Here is a 24,883-nt window from a genome sequence, read left to right on the forward strand (position 1 = left end):
AATTCATTAATGTGTATAACAAGCAATGTGATTGTGGTTTAGTACGTACGGTACAATTTATAATATCTTATCAATAATACAGAGCATGGGGTGTATGCTTTTGTGCTTATGCTTTTATGGCGTTTATAGTTAATGTTTTGAGATATCAAATTACAGTATATGAATATACTGTAATTTATACTTCAGTCATATTTAAAATTTAATAATCGGGTTAATTTAAATTTAGTTTATTTCTGGGCACACTTAAAAAATATGTAAAATTTCGTGTATTTTAATTATTGATGCGGCTAACGCTTAAAATTTGTCAATTTTTAATTTGCTTTGATGAGAATATATTTGTGCGACATATTTTAAGGACGTAGTTATAAAGTTAAATCTTTATTTCAGGTTAAATTTTTAAGATTATATTGATTTTAAAACCTGGGATATATAAATATGCTATATAGCAGATTTCAATATTGTTTATTGTGAATAAAACTTAGACCTATCTTCAGATCTTTCATTATTTTAAATTATATATATATATATATATATATGTAATATATTTTAATAAAGAATTTCAAAGATACTGCAGATTTTTTCTATATTGAAAATTCCATAAATGTGTAATTCTTTTATTTCGGGGAGAAAATATCTATTGTCTATGCAAGGTAAATTGAAGTTTGCTGATTCACTTTATCATCTGGTTTGTTGTTGTTAATTTCGTTTAGATTTTTAATTAATTGAAATTTTTTAAAACATTTTGAAAATTATCTTTAAAACATAAAATTTGATTGCTAGTATCCATTTTCTTTGAGAGAATAGAAACTGAAAAAAAAAATGTGTGTTTGTAATATTTTTCCACAGCAGCTTTAATTAAATGATCTCGGTTTATGAAAATATATTGAAATTGTTTGATTTAATTTAATTGATAATCGTTAACTGTAAATAATTAGAAATTGTAATTATTTAATTTAATTAATATAACTTAAACAAAGACATGTTTTCTGTCTTAATATTTATGATGAATTCTATTCAGATTATGATTTTGAAAAATAGAAAAATTTTTCCTCTTAATACAAAAATAAAAATGTCGAAAATTTCCATGTGCTCGGCTATTGAATTATCATCAGAACTAGTAGGCACACGACACCTACTCCGCTAATATATACATGATATATTTGGTATATTAAATTCCTTTTATGTTGCGATATGAATTGTATTTGCTCTCGTTATAGTTAAATACTTATATGTACACTACAGCAGAATCGCTATGTAAGGTAATCAGATGTGCCCCCATTATCATCATTTCGAACAGGAATCATTTTTGTCTCGAACAACTATAAATACGAAACTAATTAGGAAAGCGTTTAATAAATATATAATTACTATCAAAATATATGTACATTACGACAAATTTTAAATCAAAATATACTGTATATAATCGAAATCGTCGATTAAGTCTTCTAAGCGAGAGATAAATAATGGTATATCCGGTTTGCTGGAGTTCGATGTATGATTGGAAGAATAGAGAATAAATTGTAAGCTTGAAATCATGTCTCATAGTTATTATAAAATTAATTCTGATTGGCTACAAAATATGATATTTTTATGCTTATTTCTTTATATATATAAAGAGAGAGAGAGAGAGATTATTATAATAATTTATCTAACTGTAACATTAATTTTTTTTCTTTCGTAATTGATAAATTCTTCTTAACAGTTGTTTTTATTTATTTTTTATTTTTTTGTTAAACTTTTTATTTAAATATTGAGTTTTTCCTGTTGTTATGTTCAAATCTTATTACTTCTCAGAATTTAAGTGGAAACATGCTGTTTTAATAATAGTTTTATATCCAAAGATCAAAAGAACATTGTTTTTCTATAAACTATATGCATTTTTTTAAATAAAAATTTGAAGAAAATGTTTAATTTTAAAATATTTTATGAATAAATTTCCTAAACTAAATGTCATTTCTTATGGAATTTTAACGTTATTTATTCCTAGCGACAGAAAATATTTTTATAATTAAAATTATGAAACTTTCTGAAATTAATAGAAAACTATTTTTCTACTTTACAAAATGTATTAATTAGTTATGTTATGTCTTAATAAGAATTTGCTTCATTAAGAAAAAGAATCTTCATTAAAAATGTATTAATAAAATTAAATTTTTACATAATCTAATAGATATCTGTATATATTCCATAATCAGATAAATAAATAAATAAATAAATATATATATATAATATTTAAGTGAAAGGCTAATTGATAAAATTACTTTCTGCATTATTTTAACAATGCAGAGTTAAGGAAGGAAATATTTAAAATATTTTAGGTTTTAATTTAAAATAGTAAGGATTTTAATTATATAATAATTCTATTAATTTTATAAATCACTTGTTATCAAATTTTCCATCTTTATTATTTTATTAATTATTAATTTTGCTTGAGCATTACTTGTTAAGCATGATATAAGTTGACAAAATTGAAACATTGATAATTATTTTAAAATAAAATATTTGACTAACGTTCTTATTTTTAGTGACATTAATATTTAAATTAAAATTTGCAAGTTTTATTTGTGTATTTTTATTTTGTGCTGAATATATTAAAATGATATTTTATTTTTAGTCAGAAGTGAGGCAAGCACAAAAAAGGCGCAGAATTTCAAAGAAATTGAAATAGGTGATGTCACAATAACAATAACTGATATAAGTAAGTACTATTTAAAATTATTTTAAAAAATTTTTAAAGAGAAAAAATAAGAAATTTATTTAAAATTTTCGCTTTGACTTTCTTTGGTTATAATTTAAGTTCACTGAATGTGATGACTTTCGTTGTAGATCTGTTTGAAATATATAAACTCACAAATGAGTCCAAACTTTCAGAAATATACATTAATTGTAAACTAATAAACACTAAACTTTCATACAATTAAACTATTCTATTACGTCCGTATTATGTTTTAATGAACTGAAAGAATAAAATTTTGTAGTAACTTAATTTATCAAACCACACATAACAAGTCATAAATGAATTCATGTTATAATGAAATAAAATGCCATTAATATGTTAATATTAACTCCTCTTACAGAATTATAATTAAATAAATATCTATTGACGGACTCTTTAATGTATATCAATTCAATATGCTACAAAGTTAACCACAGCGCTTTATTAAATTACGCTGAATGTCTTTATTTTATGTGATAATTACGAATAAAAATTTTAATGAAATATCTAATTTTTATAAATCTTTTTTGATTTTCCCAACATATTAATTAAAATAAGATTATTTTGTGCTTATATTTGAAAATTATTCCAATAACTTATTTAGAATAAATTCGGTTATATTTAAATAGAAAATACACTTAATAAATTATTCTGAAACACTTAAATGACTAACTTTTTGTAAAGTTTCAGAAATTAAAACTAAACGTATGATAACTGATGTATTGAACCACATTTGTTGTTTTCGTACTACCTTATGTTAATTATTAAACAGGATTAAAACTTTCTTCGACTGCACTATAGATCAATTTAAAGTTTCGAATTGTTAGGTTTTGAAAAAAAATAACTGTACTACTCTATTTTTATTTTTATATAAATTCCTATTTACTTGTATGTATTAACTAGTATTTTAATCTATATTTTATTATTATAACAATCGTACACATAAAATTTTTTAAAGTAATGTTTATTTAAAAATTAAAAATTCGTCTTTTGTGATTTATTATTTTCTTTTAAATGAAATTTTTCTTATTATTTAACATTTTTAATCGGAATAATTTCATAATTTATAAAAATATTTTATTTAAAGTTTATATTGTATTTATTATATCATTTAAAAATGTTTCATTATATTTCTAACAATCAATCTACTAAACGAGCAATATTATCAGTATAATGATTTTTATATAATGTTAAAAGAATTTATACCGTTATTTTGATTTTCTTACAATCTTATAACTTGTTAATTATTAAACTTATTTGTCAGAATGAATCTAATATAAAAAAAATTAAATAAAATTTATTTCAAGAAGAATTATTATACATTTTTATACTGTATTAACGTTCTGCTTGTACTAAGTATAATTTATTAAGTTTCACAAGAGAAATGTGTAAATAAATTATGAACCGCGAATGAATAATTTAAAATAAATTGAAACTATGAGGAATAAAACTAACAAGAAAATAATTTCTTATATTTTAAGTTGTTTTTTAATTTAACTAGTTTTAAAATAAATCAGTTGAAGAATTCTATTCTATTTATGATTAGTATTGATGCATATTAGTTACAATTACTTATAAAAACCACCAAATCGCTAACAATAGGATTACATTTTTATGGATGTTTCTTCCCCGTGTGACTCGAAATTCATTTTGTTTATGCAATCCAATTATCGGCTGAATGTCTTACGCCATTTATTCTTTTATCGCAATATTGCGAATCTATCTAATTTGTCATACTTTGATTGCTTACATTGTAAAAAAAAGTTACGTATTTATAAATTATTAATATTAGAAACAGTTTATAAAAAGAATCAATTGGCTTATAATAGATTTTTTCGCTGTGAATCTGATCTTATTTACGGTATATCGAAAGATATTTCTGATTTTTGTTAAAACTTTTTAAAAGCATTTTCTTCTTTCCTCGAAAGAGAAGCTCGTTTCTTGCTATTTTTAGTTGCTTCATGACCTTTTTTTTCCGCGATGAAGTTTTAATGTAGATTCTTGGAAATGACATCCGATTAAATATGAATACATTTAGAAATTTGAAATGATTTTTGTCATTAAGCATAAAACAATATGCATTTATTCATTATCTTTTATCGTTTTATCGTTCTTAAAAGTTCAGACTCTACTAATATTTAAAATCTAAGTTGAAAAAGAAAAATAATTTTTATATGTCTTTTTTTGGTATATTTTATACAATTTCTATTTTAAAAAATTAAATAACGAACATTTAAACGGTTTCAGTTTTTACAGAATATAGTTATTTTATATACAGTAAGCATTTTTTTTATTTGTGAACCTTAAAAATGTTTTACTTTTTATTCAACAATTATTAAGGCTTTAGAATATTTTAATAATATTTCTTGGAATTCTTAGTTTATATCGTTCAGTTTTTTTTTGTTTCTGAATTAACATTTCAATATTTAAAATAATCATTTAAGATAATTGGATAATAGTTCATGTAATATTACAAGAAACTCATATAAAAAATAGAAGAGAAAATAAAAAAGAGGTTCATTAACTAATGAATTATTTTTTAAAAAAGATATTCACAATTATTTTTAGTAATAATTGTTCAGAATAAAAGAAAAAATTGCAAAGATTCTATTGATTAAGAGATTTTTAACCATTAAGTTTTTTATTAAAAAATTACTTAAGAGATTTTATTTTTGAAGTAAATTGTTTATAAATTTAGAAATGTTTTATGTTAAAATTATTCCAAATTAAATTCTAAAAATGTGTTAAAATAACGCTTTGACTAATTAAATAAAATAAGCTGAGATAATTTAAAGTTAAGAATTAGTTCTGACATAAAATTTTTTAATAGTGTTATATTTATTTCCTATTATTATGTGATACAGATGAAATATGATATAATGTGATGAAAACATGATGATAAAAGTAAATATTTAGGAGTGAATGGTGAATGTAAACAATACATAGGGACAGCTTTAACTGTAAAATTGCTATAATGAAATATGCAAATTCTTCACGAACCGCGGAGGTTACGTTGAAAAAAAAAAAAAATTGTTGTTGTTAACCATTCAGTCGCTGCCGTCTCTGGGTCACCTTACGGATCAGATCCGTCCAGCTCCTTCTATCCACGATTGTCTCTTTTATCTGGAACAGAGACAAGCCACTGTCTGCCTTGATTTCATATCTAACCGACCAGTTTTCCTCTGGCTTTGCTAGCAATTTTTGCTTTGTGATCTTCGCTTCTCACGAGTAAGAAAATTTTTGGCTTGCCCCGATCTAATACGATTCTATTAGCGATCCTGTGATGTCCATGGGACCCGAAGCATTTTTTCCATCACTATAGTTCAAAAGCATCTGTCTTTTTACTGATTTGTTTGTTTGTTAGGCAAATAAATATCTTACACATTGTTGTTTGTTTGTTAGGCAAATAAATATCTTACACATTGTGTAATACATATTTTAAATGCGTATCGAATTTTATTACAAACTAAAAATTATAACTGTTTTATTGAATATATTGCCGACGAACATAACGTTAAACGATTAAACATAGTTTTGCAAAAGTAGTTATTTCAGAATTATTGCTGTCGATTTATAGAGTCGTTTTTCTTAATACTATAGAATATTTTATTTTGTTGGTTCTCACAGGATTTATCAAACTACAATAAGAAATTCACACTAACGATGATCGACTAACAAATATTTTACAGTTGTTGTGAAAGCAAGAAGATAGTTGCATATGCCATCTATACGTTCAATACAACTTAAATCCGGGTTATGTCAGATTAATTATTGAATATATTGCAGATAGATTTGGGTACATTCCAAAGCTCGATTGCAAGTCATCGTTGATTAATTTAATCTGATGTCAAGATTAATTCAACACTAGCCTATTAAAGAAACGATTTGTTGAGAGAAAACTGTAATTAGAACGAAGATTGAGAACTTTACGGGTTTATCATTTCTGCTGTTTATCATTAGAAAATACTCGTTTTTTTATAACTTTGACAATAATTACTGTTTTTCACAAACTTTAAATGTGTAAAAATGGATAAACGTAATTTAATTTGTTAAATTATGATCATACTTATCCTACTTATTAAATTAAATTTTATAAAGATTCACCTATCATTTTCAATTTTATAGATATGTTAGTTATATAATTATTGCTTTTTAATCAGTTGATACTCTCAATGCTAAGAAAATAAAATTCTTTCATGGTATCTATGGCGTAGTTCAACACATTCAATAGTTTTCAGTTTGCGATGAGTGTGTTGCAGTGGCGCAGCCTAAGGTTGCAAGGGAGTAATTGCGCTTTTCTGCTGAACCAGCTACTAATATCTATTTTTAACAACTGAAACTTGTTTATACGTAAGTGTAAAAGTAAACTAAAGTCAGTTTCCACATAATCGTATAGTTGGCCTAAAAGTAGTTTACTAAAAGTAAAGGTATACTTTTAGTAACGTGATAAAATAAGATTTATTACTTTTTACACCTATATGATAATAATGGGTGAAATCATTTATGCAGTCACCGGCTCTGGCGGCAGACCACTGTCGAGGATATGAGTGACAAAGCATTGTAGTTCCAATAAATCTCACACACAATGCGAATTAAACAGTGCGAGTCAGCAAGTATGTATACGGGGCCGGCTCTAGATACTTGCAAAGCAAGCGCATTTTCAGAGGCAACATTTCTCTAAAAATAAGTTTATAAAAATAAAAAAGTATTAAAATTCGACATGTCACGCATGGAAGTAAATAAACATATAGATTGTCGATTTGTTTACGTAAGATAGCATAAGCCATCTATCCTAATCATTTCCTCATCAATTCCTGACACAATCGCTTTGGAGTACGATGGAGGAGTCACTTAATGGACCATAACTGGTGTCATCCTGCTAGAAAAGAGACAGGAGGGTCGAATGATGGAGTCTCTCTAGCTTCAAACAGTCCGAATGTGCTTTTCAGTACGATTGCCAGAACGAAGACAAGGGTGGATATTGAATGGGACATCTCGATGATCGTCCTCGTTGTTTTTCGCTGTGTGCCCTAATTATTAGGATTAGATTTTCCTAATTTTGTTTAAACTGTTTTGAAAACGCATCAATATTCCAGACTCAATTTTTGATATTTCAGGTAAATTTATTAAATAAATCTAACATTGGAATATAAAGGTTCTTTCTTGGTTAATACATTAATAATGATGAGCCTTTTTTTTAAAGTAATATAAGTTTAGTTTTTCTAATTTCGAGATATTTAACAGATTTAAAAGTATTCTTAATGCTAATACTTTTTATTGTATTTTCAAGATCTTAGACCTAGAAAATGATTAGGCCTACATAATAAAACTGCATAAATATGGCCCGAGTGAAGTGATGTTTTTGTTGATCGCAAATGGATTTTATACCATTTTAAAAATAATAAATTGTCTAAATTTTAATTTAATTACAATCATTCAATTACTACTTAAAAACGATTATATCAGATTATTGAATGTGTGCTATGATTATGATTATGTGATTCCAATTATTATTTTTATAATAGATCTGATTGGTATGAACCAAGCATATTCAATAAAATACGTAACACTTAACTTTATATATTTTGCGTTGCGTTGCGTTGCCTTTGCGTTGCGTATTCATACAATATTTACCGATATTTCATAATTGCAGTATTTTACATGTTAGTTACATCTTGCTAAATTTTTGAGCTTATCATTGATTGATGTGATGAGTTTGAGAACGTTTTGTTGAAATCATTTCCTCATCACTGATTTTAAGTTGAGCTTTAGAACACTCTTTTCGCCTCAGTGACCGCCACCCACCGACCAATCGGGTGAGGCTATGGCATAACTTAAAAAACACGAGAGTTCAAAAATAACGCGTAAGGAATGATTCTGTTCAACAACTTAAGAGCTGTTTATTTCACTTTCTTTTTTAATGTATAAGTCACTGTAGTCAATTTTCCTTAGTACATAAATTAGTTTTATGCTCCTGAGAACATCAACAATTATCTTATGACATTTTTGATAGGTGCAACCACATACCTTGACAAAATTTGGCAAAGTAGAATACTAAAGGGATTAGGCTCCGAATTTGTTTCATCTCGAAAGCCACTGGAACAGAGGCCGAAATCATCAAGAAAATTCTTCACAACATAGATAGATCTACTAATTGGCAGCTCTCGGCCGTTCGACTTACGGTCTATAGCCCACGGTCTATAGCGTACGATCTATCATGGAGAGAAAAATGAAGACGTTGTTGGATCGAAGCTATTGAAAATGGAGCAACGAAATCAACGCCCGAAATCAAAGAATAAATCTAACTTATTAATAATTTTAAAACATTTCCGAACTAAATAGGTCGACGATAACCGATAGAATCGTTTTTATTCCTTCTGTGTTACAGAATATCGAAGATAATTTTGTTTGTAACAGCTTATTCATAGGACTAGAAGAAGATGGGGCAAAGTAAATAGGTGAAGTTCAACACTGAGTTTCGCCCACTTAAAGCTAAACATTCTAAAGTCTTATGTTACCTTGTAGATGTGCATTGTCATCGTATTTGCATATCGCATTAGGTTTTTTTAGAGTTATGTAAAATATCCACTTTGCCCCGTAGTATGGTAAAGCGGACCATTAGTGAGAAGTAAAGTGGACCCATAAGTTAATATGGAAATGCCGCCTGAATATGACCCATTAAATGTTCATTCTACTAAATATTAAAATAAAATAGGACCAATACACAATAAAAAAGAATAAAATCCTTTATTTTGCATATACTTTGCGCATTGCCTCGGACCACGAACTCTCGGTGGTTTTTATGGTAATTTTTAAACCATTTACAAGTAAAATGGTAGATATTTTTTCTATTACTGTGTACCAATAATTTGATATATTATTACATTGTAATAGCATCAGAAAGCGACAAACTATCAACAACAAATCGTCATTCCCACGCGGTAAATGAATAAAGCCTAACATGAAATTAATGTACTATCAAATAACACCAATATAAACTGACATATCCAAGCGATAACATAAACGATTTTATGTCATCGCTTGGATATGTCAGTGTATCTTGTTCATTTTATGTTAAATACTAGCTTGAATTTATTTTGGACGTGTACATTTTTCAAAAATATTACGAAAAACTTAATTTAATTTTACTCCGATTACTCAGTTAATCGATTACCAAACTGTGACGTGTTTACACAGTTATCGTTGCAGCAACAAAGTTAATTAAGTACACTATACACAGCTACAAAGTTATGTGAGTATACTAAGCTTAGGTATTGACACTGTGCCACCTGTTAAATTATGTAGTAAAACATATAGGGAAAGGTGAGGCGATGCGTGATCCGCATTGCCTCACCTTCCCCTGCATGGAAATGCCGCCTGAATATGACCCATTAAATGTAATTAGGTTATAAAATATTTCACATGTTTTAAAGGACATTTTACATATTAAAAAGGCATTATATTTTATGTAGATTAATTTTTTTTCATTTTAACAATAACGCCGAATTACTCGTACTATTGATGGGTCTATCTAGCAGCAGGCAATTCAGTTAATATCGAAAAATATTTAATAACATAATAAATAATTATTTAATAAAAATACCTAAAATTTTCGAATATTCCGTGCAAAAGTAACTTATGGAGTTCTCGAATATGTATGTTTTGTATAAATGTTTAATATACATTAATGAAAATATAAATTTTATGGAGTCCTATAAATAATTTTTGCACCGGTGTTTGTGGCATTCTTTCTTCGTTATTGAAAAATACGCATTTAAAATATTAATAAAATATGTTTGTCAATATAGCCTGTATGAAAGAAAAAAATGATTACGTTGAACTCAAAATCTACCGCCTCCAGGCAAAAGGCTTTATCACAAAACAATAGAAAATTTAGCTGTGCTCATGGCATCATACCCAACACTATCCTTTATCGATAATGCCCAATATTTAGCATGATAAACATTCTGTAATACAGTAATTATAGAACGTTTATCACACTAGTTATTGGGCATTATCGATAAAGAATATTAAGTTATTAGGTATGATACCATGTGCTCACCTTGGTTTTTCAATTTTGTTTGATGATAAAGCTTTTTGCTTTGGAAAGGCAAAATATAAATACATTTCTTTTATTAATTAATATAAGCCAACCGGGTGGTAGAGGAGTTAAGGCATCAAATTATCGCTCTGGGGATCCAGGATCGAATCCGGTCAATAATCTCAAGAATATTCTGGAGATGGTCTGTCCCTGATATGTTGAGCTTCCTCTCACCATCTGAAATTCCCATTGTAGACTTAGCCGAACCCTAACGGGCCTGCAAAATAATGCCCACAGAGTAAAAGACTCGAAACTGAAAAAAAAACAACAGATGAGAAGTACAGGAAACGAAACACTAACGAGCAATTATTTATTGTGACGATGTCACAATACCGGGCTGCAATTTTTAATCATAGCAATTTTTAATCAGTGATTTCTCATTTATTTAATTTAAAATATATGTTTTCCACCTTAAATTAGTAGTGTCTTTTCCCTGTACATCATACGTTTCTGTTAACAATGGAGTCGTTTCCGTAACAATGGTAACTATCCGTAACTATCTAACGCCTTTCGATGAGACGTTTTGAATTGTTTGAATTGAAATAACGTAACTTCCGGTTAACTTCTGAAGTTCATATATAGTTAATCGGGACCTCTTGTCCTTAAACTTTCTATATCTGGTCTTGACTTTCATATATCTGCCTCCATTCTCGAGATTAAGGAAGGGCAGATGGACGGACGGCAGTGAGAATAAATAGGTCTACAATATTTTTAAGTTGCAGTCCAATTATAAGAATTTATGGAAGGGTGCGAGGATCATAATTTAATTTGAATTCGAATTATAATTAGTATTTTTGAACGAGTAAAGGTTGATCTACTTTTGAAAACTCACTTCTTTTTTTTTTAACACCGACATGTATGTAGATCATGTATGTAGATAAAAAGAAAGTGATTTTTATTTATCTATGTTTTATTACTTTATCTTTCAGATATTAAGTATTTATTATTAAAAAATGTATTACAGTAGAAAACCGAAAATCGGAATCAATTGGGGACTGGGGTTGTTCAGATTAGTGATTTGTTCCGATTACCGATTATGTACGAATAAAGTATATTAACCTGTCCGATGTTTAAATTTTTCTCCGTTGCGTGTCGCTTCGTGTTGAATTTTCGTCGATTTTAAGCCTAACGAAAATTTTTATAATAATAATCGAGGCTATCGTATGGTTAAAAATTATTTCTGCATTTTGTACAAACAAAATAAATATACTGAAGAATATAAAAACATGAAAATTATACTTTAGAAGTAAATTTAGTATCAAAAACGTTCGATTCAGCACGACACAGTCCGACTGAAAATCGTGCCGATTACCGGCGATTCCGATTACTGGGGTTCCGATTAACGAGTCTCTACTGTATTACTATATTCCATTTGTGCCCATCAGTGGCCGAGCTGTTCTGTCGCTAAACGCTGGGAGTTTGGTCGCGGGTTCACGCCGCGCTCGGACGGGCTGGCCACGTGGAGTTTTCCGAGTACGTTTGTAACGCCTAGATAGCGGCCAGTTTCCCTTAAAGACCTCCCGGAAAGCATTCTTTCCCCTCGCGCAACATCGCGCTCCAGGGAAGGCAACGGGAACCACTCTGGTTGTAATTTCCCCAGGATACACCTTAGCGCGTTACTAACCGCTTACTAACCTGCGCCAGGTGCTTGCCGACGTCAGGATGTTCTGATATGTCACCCAGAGAGAAAGAGATATTCTCTCTGAGTGCCATATGAAATGTGGCCTCCCCATTTGAAATGTTTTGAAAATTTACATGTTCTTTTCGATGTTGTTATGAAGACAAGTTTTTGAACACTGATTTTAACTTCCTTTCTTCAATTCCGTCAATCCTCTGCTCTAATGAACAGTTCAAAGTAAATCAAAGTTTAAGTAATTAATCAATTAGCGTAAATTTTTTCCTTCCATTTTGGATTGTTTCTGTACTTACTCAATCATATCTATTGAAGATGTGATTGATCCAATTTATTTTCCTTTCATCGAAAGGGTAAAAGCTCTAGTAAAATATAAAAACACTAGAAATTTTCCCGTAAATCATGACGGAATACTTTTTATGAGAAAATAGAGATTGAAGAATTGAGAAGAGTAGAGATTTCAAGAAAAATTGCTAATATTTAACAAATTAATATTAAACAAATTAAATAGTTTATACTATCTGTTGTAACATGGAGTTCTTTCATTTGTTAGTTACGACAACGCAACACTTGAGCGATCTGCTTAATAGGAGATGCCTTCTGGGAGGTGTTTTAAGGGTAACTGTCCCCTATTTAGGCATTAAAGACGTAGAGAAAACCCGGGAAATTTCACATGACCAGTCCGTCCTGGCGAGGCGTGAACCCACGATCGAACTACCAGTGTTTAGGGAACGAAACCGGTGGGCCTGTAACATAAGGAGCAACAAAACAAAATTTCACCTGGAGTGGACAAAAATAGTAGGAGTTATAGAGAATTTACTTACACACACATAAACAGATGATGGCCTTTATATTAAAAAATATATACAGTGGTGCCTCATATAACGTACTTAATCCGTTTCAGGTGCACGTCCGTTAAGTGAAACGTCCGTTATACGAAACGCATTTTCCCATAGAAATACATGTTAAAACATCTAATTCGTTCCGCAGCATACAATAACACTACTACATCATAAAAAAAATGAACACGGGGTGCGTTCTTTTATTCCTCCGCGTAACTCTGCGCGAGCGACATCCGTTTAAAAATTCCTGAGGAACGCGTTCCTAAATTCCGGTGGGAGTGCGCGCCGTCGAACGACAAAAATGGCCGCTTGTAGCAGTAGTTTACGGTGGAAAACGACATGGCGTCCTCCATGACTCAGATAGTTTCGTTTCCGGGTCCATAATGTGGTTTTATGAATGAAAATTTAGAAATTGTGAAAGCGCGAGTTAGCGCACGCGGTGATGCAAGTGTCTTTACGAATTTTTTTCGAATGGTAGCCGGCGTTCTAATTTTTTTCGTGGCTATTTTGAATGCTCTTTCAACAAATAATCCATTTTATGGTTAAATTTTACAATTGGAACCCTTCTTTTGCCTTTAAAAGCTTATATTTTAGAATTATAGATTCCTCCATCACGATACTATCGATAGTGCGGGCGCTGCCATCTTTCTTTCTTTCACCGTCGTTCCTAAATGCCTACAAACAGCAGTGCACTCTCGTAGTAGCGGAGACGCAGAGAGACCGCTATTAAAGAACGCATCCATGGAGCAGTCACCAATTATGCCGGAAAGTCCGTTGTTCGCAGCCAGTCCGTTGCTCGAGTCACGTAACGGCCAAACAGAAAGTCCGTTATTCGCAGCGTCCGTTATTCGAAGCGTACGTTATACGAGGCACCACTGTATTACAATCTTCCGATCCGATATCGATAAAATGTTTATTCTGTAGCTAATATTTCCACAAAATACGTAGCCTATACTTTCCATCAGAACATAAAACGAATATAACCAAAATTTAATCTGGATTGTTAAAAATTGCGGGAGTTATAAGGAATTCACACACACACAGACGATGGTTTTTATATTATTAATGCTCTACTAGACATTTTTATTTCTATCAGTCGAAACAGACTTAATATAGAGTGGTATATAGTCTATATTAAAGAAACATTATGTATATCGATTTTTGTTTCACTTTAATTACAATTTTAAAATACAGTAAAACCTGTACACAAGTTTTGAAGACAGAAAATCGCTTCGTTCTGAAGAATTTTTCCCGTTTAGGCAAGTGTTCGTTTTATTAAGGTTCTGTTTTAAACAGATTTTACTATTAATGTTTTAAATGTTTTTCTTTAATTTTTCATTGTGGTTTTCATATTGTATGTTATTCTATTTAAGAAATAATTTTTAAATCACTATTTTAGGTTTTAAATGGTAACTTACCTAAGATAAATTAACATTTTTCGTAGTCAACGTATAAAACAGTATTCATTGTTTAAGAATTTGTTTTACGTGTTGAATTTTATTTACTTCGTCGATTAACTTATGATTCGAAATTATTTAAAGAAAATTTTTCGATTACCAATTGTTTATGATTATAACTGACTTATTTGTTTGAAATAAGTTGGATAATAATTGGATTTTGATGTAAATAATTATAATAATAATAATTTGATATTTATACACTGTTAAAATATTAATATATAGTTTTAGTTTAATTCATAAAATATTTACTGTTACTGTGAATGGTAAAAAATTAATTATCGAATTGTAATTGAAATTCATGTTTGTTGTCATTTATTTAATTTTCTTAAGACAGATTGGAGAAATGATATAAAGTTAGTTTTCAAAGTTTATATATGCGTGTATTTTTTTATATGTAGTCTGTACTAGATGTAAGCCATAGCCTAAGTGAGATGCATGTAGATGAGAATTCATATATAAAGATAATGGATGATGGAACATTTTTTATGAATTTTTGCTTAAAATTTATTTATTATATTCCAAATTATAGATAGTAATACAATTTGTTACAATTACTTTCTTATGCGAACAATGTACAGTACATTATTTAACGAAACGATTTCTCCTTATATTCAAAGCCCACCAGTAGCGAAGTGAATAAAACCACAGGTCACGGGTTTACACCCGACCAATGGGCTGGCCGCGTGGTTTTTCCGTTTTCTTTACATGTGATCCTATAGAGGTGTTAGACTTTTCCATAGAACGTCTTCCTGGGAGGCACTCTCCTTGACAGATCGTCCAATGTTGCGTTTCCTTATTCCACCGATCCAATCCCTTTTATTTAAAACTACCGAATTATATCAAATAATTTTAGCAAAATGTCTTCTCATACAGGAACACGTTTCGTTAAATAAAAGCGAGGTTGAGGCCGAAGTTTTCAACGCGAAAACGTGAACGTCGGACGTTCAGCGCCGCTCTCCTGTAAGCCTAGAAGTTTGACAATGGCGTTTGGAACGTCGAATATGATTCCACCGACGTTCCAAACGCCATTGTCAAACTTCTAGGCTTACAGGAGAGCGGCGCTGAACGTCCGACGTTCACGTTTTCGCGTTGAAAACTTCGGCCTCAACCTCGCTAAAATTTTTAATGAAGAATAGATTTATATCTTGGTATTTAAATTAATTTTTCAGAAATATATTTTATCTTCGAGAGATATAAAATTGTACAAAAGAAATTATTGTTTTTTAAAATAATTATATAAAGTTCTTATTTGTTCATTTGTCTGTTTCCTTATCATATTTTATTTATTAATAATTACTACAACAAAACCACATTATTGTATATAAACCTGTTATTAAACACTATATCATGTTTCACGATTATGCAAGGTAATGTGGACCGAAAATACTTAGGAGAGTACAGAATGTTTGGTAAACAAACCAGACATATTCTCTATTATTGCGTTTGGTCTATATAAGTAGGTCTAACCTATTTATAGAACACGATGACTTGTAGGCCTACATTATTCAATAAAATACTATTAATTTTATTTGCAGCTGTATGAATAGAAAATTAAAACCTACATGTTACAATTAAAATTTCTTTAATGTTTTTCCGAATTCATATTATCGTAAGAAATCATCAGAGTAATATTTTTAACTTCTAGAATTCCTTTTGAGTACCACGAATCATTGTGCCAAGATTCGTAAAATGGACTGTAATTTATTAAGTTCTCTTATCTTTGTTAACAGAGTATTACCGTATTTTACGGACTATAAGACGCACTTTTTTCTTCGAAAAATTGCTTCCAAAATTCAGGTGCGTCTTATCGTCCGTAAAATACGGTAATACATCTCGGATAATGCGGAATCTCGCTTAATTTGCACATTATAATTGTTGCATTATAGCAAATTCAAAATTTTTGTATGATATTCCGTGTAATTGATTTAAAATGGAATTCCGTCACCAAAAAATTTTCCTTAATAAATTATTTTATTTTTATGGCAGATACATTACGTATTGACGAATAAATATAGATAAAAAGTCAACTCACATTTCAAAACGTGTTTTATTCTAAATTATTTCGATTTAGGTCCTGTAAAGAAACGATAATTTTTTATGTAGAGCTAGAATAATCACGAAAAGAAATATTTTAAATAGATAAATCAAATGTTTGTTTTATTGAAAACGTATCATTTCTAACTGGAGATTCGTGTTATGAAAAATATTAACCTTTCTTTCATACACTAGTTATTCTTTCTGCTTTGAAAAATTAAGAGTAATAGTAAACAATGTCAATGGATATACGTTATCATATTATACTGAAATCAGTTTTATTGATTCATTTGGAAATTTAAAAATACTATATTTAATAATAATTCAAAGAATTATTTATTTGTGCTGAAAACAATGTTTAAAACATCGACTTCAAAAATAATCTATCCTTTATTGAAATGTATTTATTTTCTCTTGTGTTATTAAACACGGTATATTGTTTAATTATTATTAAGAATAGGTGATCAAAATTGAATACGTGTATTACTTTTCATTATTAATTAAATCTATTTATTAATAATATTTTTGATTATAATACAAACTTTTAATTGTATAATTCTAGATAATTACATTACTATACAAGAATAATTTAATACAATGTTTCTCTTGTTGAATAATTTAGAATTTTTTAAATTAATATTGGTTTCAAATATCGTATTTATTTTCTATTACACTTTTACGCAGAAGTTATTTAGATTATTATTTTTCACGTTCTTCTACTATTACATTATTATTGTCATCATTCGCTTTTATATCATATTTCGCGTACGGCTGCTTCTTCTTTTAATAGCATATAAATTATTTTTATTATAATTCCTTTTTTTATTCTTCATTTTTACCATTAGTCAATTTCTGTAGAAATTATGGCTATATATTTTGTTTATTTACTATTTTCAATTATTATTACATCAAAAGCCTTATAGAAAAATAACAAAAAGCAGTAAATTCTTGAAAAAATATATTCTACTAGAATTCGTTGTCTGTGGTCTATCAATATTGCCAAATGAATAGAACTAAAATATTCTGTAAAATATTCTATTAAAAAAGCTTGAAAATTATATATTAATATATTATAATTACATTCGTCACATTGATATTTAAATTAATAATTTTAAATATAAATACACATATTTAAATTTTCAAATATTTACATAAAATCTGCAACTTGTAAAAACAAAATTCTTAATCTCAGTGTTTTATATTTTATTAGAATATCGTAAATAATTAATGAAAACGCTTTTGTAAACATAAAATTAATATTAAATAGAAAATTAACAGTTTAACAAATGAATTATAATTCAAATAATAAAAAATAAATATAAATAATACAAAACAAAAGTTTGAAATAACGGAATGTAGGAATCTTTAGTGAATAAACGAAAAGATATTTAATACTTATTTAATTCCTTATAAAAGAAAAATATATTAATATTCTTTAATGTCCATATATTTTCTCCTTTTTTATTTTTTGACTCTTTCTGCTCTGTGGACATTAAGAGGGACTTTATATCAGGCTCATCGTCAGTTCAGCCAGGCTCACAATGAGACCTGTAGTTTGGAATGGGGCCCTATATATTCAAGTAGCATCATAACCCAAAAGTTTCCTGGGGTTTTTCGACTCGCTCGGATTTGTTCTCGAGTTCCCAAAAGCTGTAAGCTGACACCTTAAACCTGCCACCATCGCCTTTGATCTTAAGGTACAAAGTACAAATCGCTTTTAGAAGGGGTTTCAATTTCATTTTTACTCATTTTTGACGTGGTTAAAAAGTAAAATGGTTAAAAAGTGGTCGTTAGTTTGTATAAACTTTTGAAATAGCAGAAATTTGTAAGAATAGCCTCAATTAAGTTCCTATCTTGTTTTTTTAGAGTATATTGTGGCCAATACGAATATTTTTTTTAATAGAATACTGCAGTTAAATCATTAGTTTTATACAAAATATTTAGAATATATAAATTGTTATAATTATTTTTATAAATTGTAAGAATATTGATCGAAAGTCACGGCAGTGACTCTGCACCAAGTAAAAAGTCACTGACTGACTATATATACAGGAATCAGAGTTGTCGATTTTCGGGGGTTTGATTTCTCCGCCCTCAAAGGCCTAAAGTTATTCTGAATAATTCATTCGAAAGAAATTTGCTTTGTTAGATAGTGTGCAAAACTTCAGGTTTTACTATAAAGGGTTGCCGAAATATAAAGCAATCGAAAAGTGCAAAAATAGCTTTAAAAAAATTATTTTTCTTCATCCGGAATTGTGGACGCTTCTAGAGAAAAACTACTGGGTCTAGAAAGCTCAAATTTTAAAATTAAGCCTTTGTCGTGATCAGTGAGATACTCGCGAAATTTCTGGGTCAATAGGTCAAAGTTCACGAGGGTTTACCGTAGAGTTATTTATTTTTATTGCTTAATTTCATGCTCTTATAAGAATAAAACTGCACTGAAACGAATGATTTTTATTCAAAATGTTATTCAGAATAACAAAAGCTCAAATTTAAGCGAATTAAAACTTTAATTCTACTAACGACGACCGTCGCCGAGCGCCGACGGAACTGTACATACATCATCATCTTATGTCTTAATGTAATAACTCAACTACTAACCAAAAAACAATTGACATCCAAACAAAATATCTGAGATGTAAAGAAAATTGTGCCAGATATAAAATTATGACAATTTAGGTGACAGTCAAACTTTTTTTTTGGTAGGGATTTTTCTTTGGTTTAGATAAGCTTGGCCCTTGGAAGCGAAATTTAGTAAACAAATACAGGTAAAAATCTTGTGGATATCACTTTCAAACGCCAAGCTTATTTTTATCAAAGAAAAAGTTCTAAGAAAAAAAATTTGACTGCCGTCCAAATTGTCGTAATTTTTTACTTGGCGCAATTGTTTTTATATCTCAGATGTTTTTGTTTGGATATTATATAAAATAATATTGTAGTTCATACATATTTTATATACAACCTTAAAAAATAATATCGGTCTTGTAAAATATATAAGCCCTTCTAGTAAATTTTGGATTGGAAACCAATGTTTGTTTTTAAATATTATTTACGTTAATATGAAAATGTAATGATATAATTTTAACGTAACTCGAAGTAATAACTTAATATGTAAAAGATTTTTGTCTAAAAATAAAAATATGACTGAAAAACGGGGAATATCCAAAATTAATTAAAAGTTTTTAATGTCATATATTCAATTTATTTACATTTTTGATGCCGATTTACGAGTACTCGATATATAAAAATTTGATATAAAGAGCTGTTTTATTTATCATTTTCTCGATGTACGAGAAGAAATATTCAATATAACGAATGCCGGCCGATATTTACGAGAACGAAATATAGTATTCGATTAATGAAACCCTTGGTGCCAAGATGGCGGCTCGTTTCTGATTCCAGTAAGGAAACAGTGGGATGCACGTTCTAACCTAACCTAACCTATTCTAATAATTTGGTTGCTAATAATTATGGTAATTTATTAGAATAGGTTAGGTTAGGTTAGAACGTGCGTTCCACTGTTTCCTTGCTGGAATCAGAGACGAGCCGCCATTTTGGCACCAAGGGTTACATTAACCTAGTATTCTAATCGATGGGGTTGAAATTCTCGTGTTCTCTGACGTGATGGCTCTTAGGCTCCAGTCTTCATGTACTTTTATTTATACTGTGTGTTTATTCGTTAGGAGTAATGTTATTCGCTTACCTTTGTAAGTCACTTTCACTCTATTTCACAAACGTTTTTAACGGCGATTACTAATTTATTAATTAAAAAATAAATTAACTGCTATTTACTCTATTTGACATGTTTATTCATGACATTACGTGCTTTTTTTTCATTACATAAAGAAATGTCTGATAACTCGTCTACTCGTATTTGCCTATGCTGTATTATTTTTCTCATTTCATATCAGTTACTTTTATATCGTTAAATAATCTAATCAGCATTCCCTCTGAGAATCTTATTCCAGATTTTTGCATAGTTCTCTATGAGAAGGGTGATAGGGGCTTTTTTTATGATGACTTGCAGGCCAGTGGTGGGGCAAATCCTTAAAACTTTGGCAATGTATAGATTTCGTGAACTATCAGTACTTAAGTACAGTATGTAAATTTTCTTTTCCCTCCTTCTGTCCATACACGTGGTCTTTCTCGAAACTTGTTTTAGTGTTGCCAGATATCGACGCTTCTGCTTTTGGTATTGTTTAATTTATATTAATATTTATCACTTCTAAAGAAAATTTTAATAAAGATATTTATCTTAATTATGAAAATATAATAGCATATTTTTTAATTTTTTGAACCTAACCCCTTTTTCGTACTAGTTCTTTGTTTCGTATAACACGGATTCGCATAACACGGCAATTTTTTGAAACATAACTCCCGTGTTATACGGGAGTTATGTTCCAAAGTATATAAGGGAAGGTGGGACAAGATGAGAAGATTAAGGTTTGAAAAGTCATAAGATGGCAACCACTTTGATGAGAACAATATATATATATTTTTTTTTTCAGCAACTACAACATTTGATAATATATACAGGTTACTCCCGTGTTATATATCATTAAAGGACTAATTTTAGTCGTGGGATGCATTTCTGTCATATATAGACCCTCTTCCGCCACTTTTATATTGAAACCTACATTTAACATCCAATTTTAAACATAATATATAAAGTACAAAAGAAAAACCATCCTGTATTTCTTTTGTACTTTTATGCATAAAAGTGAAAATAATGCATTTCACTAATAAAATTAGTCTTTTAATGTTGTAATCTCAATTATTTTTTCGCTTCAATATAGATTGATATCTTCACTCATTGGAAGTTTTAGATAATTAAGTAATTTATTGCAGGCAAAAAGCTTATAATTAAATGTTTTAATATTTTAAATACACAAAAGTGGCATCCTGAAACGGTACTTCAATTTGTATTTTGTTGGTTCTAATCGGCTCGTTTACAGTGAAAATATTCTAGATATCAGATTTAGAATGTCTCAACGACAATATTTCATTTCAACTCTAAAATAGACTTTAACCTATAAAAAAAGGCGATTAAATATAAATTGTATAAAATATACATTGCCAAATTATATATTTCATGCAAAATCAATGCCTCACATAAGTCAAACAGAAACGTTATAGTAAATGATAAGATTTTATTGATTATTCAAAATAGTTTTTGTATAAAATTTACTACAGTGATAGGTTAATAAAATATTTATTGTGAAAGCAGATACAAGAAAATATGGAATCATTTTTTCTTTTAACAAATTCCTTTAAGGAACTTTTTATAATAAAAAAAAAGAAATACGTTTTAATTGGCCAATTTGAGTAATTAGTTACAGAATAAAATCAGAATTTAACTTATTCTAAATTAGATTCTCCATTTAGAATTATTTCTTGGAATTACCTCGCAGAAAAATTACAGAAATTTGTCATGTAATCAAAAATATGTATATCGTCTGAATTAAAATAATAAGCGAATCTTTCTTGTATCCAATATCAGAATCTGTAGCCTTATTACAATAAAGAAAGTAGCAACTGATTCGAGTATAGTCAGTTGTCTACTTAGACGGTCGAAACTATTAAAACTACTAGTGTTTAGTAGTATGACATTATCCACTCGGCCATTGGTGGACCGTAACTGCTAATAACGAATAAAATGTTTAAGTCCGACTTCACTCGAGATATGACACGTCACTTCCTCTATCTCTCTACTTCCTTGATCTTTAACTACCAAAATTTAATAGCATTAATTCTCCTAATACACAAAACTCCCTGAAAAATTTCAGAAATTTTCGACAACACAGGAGTGAACATTATTAAGCTTCAAAGTGGGTGAACAAAAATCGTGCCTCCCATACACACTACTTTCCATACATACAAAACAAATATTCATTTTTTATTTCTCCATGTTTTAAGGCCCCCTCGCTCTAAAAATGTCCCTGGGGAAGAGTATTTTTTTGATCGATCTCCACACTCTCCCTCTGTTATATATAACAGCAGGAAAAGTAATAAATTGACTTATTGATAGTTTTTCCGAACTGATTAAATGGAACCAATTGGGACTATTTTTTTTATTTCTTCGCTGTTTTGAAGAATTGAAAGCAATTTCAATTTTGATAAACATCTTATAGCGCCACATGGAAAGAGATTCAAAAATATTAAATGTTGAGTGCAAATTTACTTTATACAGTTTTTTTATATGTGTTTACTTTTTATCATTATACTTTACATAATGTTTCTTCACATGTTTCAGTTGTAGGAATCGGGGGAATATGAACACCTTAAGACTAACGTCACTTTCCTCCAAAATGAAATGAGTATAACAGTCTTTTTGTCACACTCATTTTTTTTTCATAGACCTTCTTCATACTACAAACAATTGGATACCATGATCTACTTCGTTTCTTAACTGCAGCAATTTTTAAAAGGATTGTATTTGTTCATATTACCCCATAATCATATTCCCCCGTAATAAAACTGTGTTTCATAATAAACTATTTTTTTAATTTCAAAATACTATCGTGTAAACTGTAAACAATAGAAACACAACCGAACTGAAGGCATTATGTTGCCTATATCATAAGATTAGTCTAACAAGTTGTTATTATATGTTTATTATAACCTGTGAAAGTTTATATTCATTTTTCGCAAACAATGTATTTAGGTTGGAGAAACATTCGCACACTCTTATGTGCTCATTTAGCGCATTTTTCACATCTTATCCACTTCCTCCTGTTCTTGAAAATAATTCGTTGCAATATAAACATATTGCAACGAATTATTTTCTTTACAAGTGTCCTTATTGTCTTTTTTTGTTTTTGTCTCTTGAAATATTTTTTCCTGCTGTGTCACGAATTTTGCACTTTAAAGCCAATTTTTTAAGTTTAGGTCTATCATCTACAGTATTCTAATTGCTTCTTATATGGAGAAAGTAAATTACTTCTCCTTTCTAAGGTTTTCTATTTTCACTAGTTTGATGTGTGTTCTTGGGCTTGTGTTTGGTCTATTAACTACTGGAATGAAAATTTTGACGTTTTATTTGCTTTGTTATTTTCAGGGTCGTTAGTGTTAGGGTTTTACCATGAACTCTGGTTTCGATAAGTTAACGGTAATTCGTCCTTTCACAGCGCAGGATGATAAATTATACGTACCAGCAATGTCTTCAATAAAAAATAAAAAAATATATTGACGTTATTTACACAGATCACAAGGCAGTTGCGAACTTTACACACTGCACAGAGAGAGAGAAAAAAATATAACTCTATAAAAACGGAGATTTTCCTTTTTGAAATAACGGGAACGAGATCTCGCGCTCTTCTGGAGCTTCAATTAATTCTTCTTGATCAATTTGCATCCTCGAAGTTGTGTGATTGCTGTGAATGGACCACACCTGGGAAATAAGAGGGCGAGATTGAAGAACGTTTGAGTCGAATGTTGTTTAAACCCAGCGGGCAAGGTCTTGTAGGTGCAGGTGTTGAGACATTTGATGGAAAACTTGTAATTTATGTAACAGGGCTCTTTAATCTAGGATAATTTTTTGGTTAAACTTTCAGTTGACAAGAGATCTTCATCTTGGCAGTTGAAAAGCCAAATCCCACTTTTGCGGAAGCAGCTGTAAGCGTTTTTTTACAGTAGCAGCTTTACCATAAATATCGATGAATAATTCTCCAAATTCTATATGACAGGCTTCCTCGGGTGTTGTCTATGACAAATTTGAACAGCCTGTTTATAATAAGTATCGAGAGATTTGAAAAAAAAGAAAAAAAAATATCTAGAGGCTGCATTTTGTTAGTGCAATGGGAGGGAAACGAGAGAATAACGACATTGTTTTCCCGAGTTTTCATGAACACTTCTATATTCTTGGTGTGACTACTATGTCCATCAAGAATTAGTAAAGTTAGAGCGTTTCAGCTTTTAGGTTGAATATTTGTAAGAAAATGGTCAAACCAGCTTGTAAACAGTTCTTCATTTATCCTCCCGATTTCACCGCAACTCCAATGGTTCCCGTAAGAGCTTTGTCCTAAAATGTAGACTTCGTGCGAACACGCGATAAATCACCATTGATTGTGGTGATATGAGCATTCTTATACCACCCAG

General features: G+C 29.4%; 1 protein-coding gene across 2 annotated transcripts in view; it reads left to right on the top strand.

The window, feature by feature from the left end:
- The window catches only part of LOC136981686 (uncharacterized), an 88,818-nt gene that overhangs the window by 12,281 nt on the left and 51,654 nt on the right, over positions 1-24,883 (top strand). For both annotated transcript variants that reach the window (XM_067278031.1, XM_067278037.1), the window contains exon 2: positions 2,615-2,698. In XM_067278031.1, the coding sequence (XP_067134132.1) occupies positions 2,615-2,698 (84 nt within the window). The remainder of the gene's footprint in view (positions 1-2,614; positions 2,699-24,883) is intronic.

Source organism: Centruroides vittatus, unplaced genomic scaffold (assembly GCF_030686945.1).
Source record: "Centruroides vittatus isolate TY-2023 unplaced genomic scaffold, ASM3068694v2 contig_1168, whole genome shotgun sequence".
In the NCBI taxonomy this organism is placed as follows: domain Eukaryota; kingdom Metazoa; phylum Arthropoda; class Arachnida; order Scorpiones; family Buthidae; genus Centruroides; species Centruroides vittatus.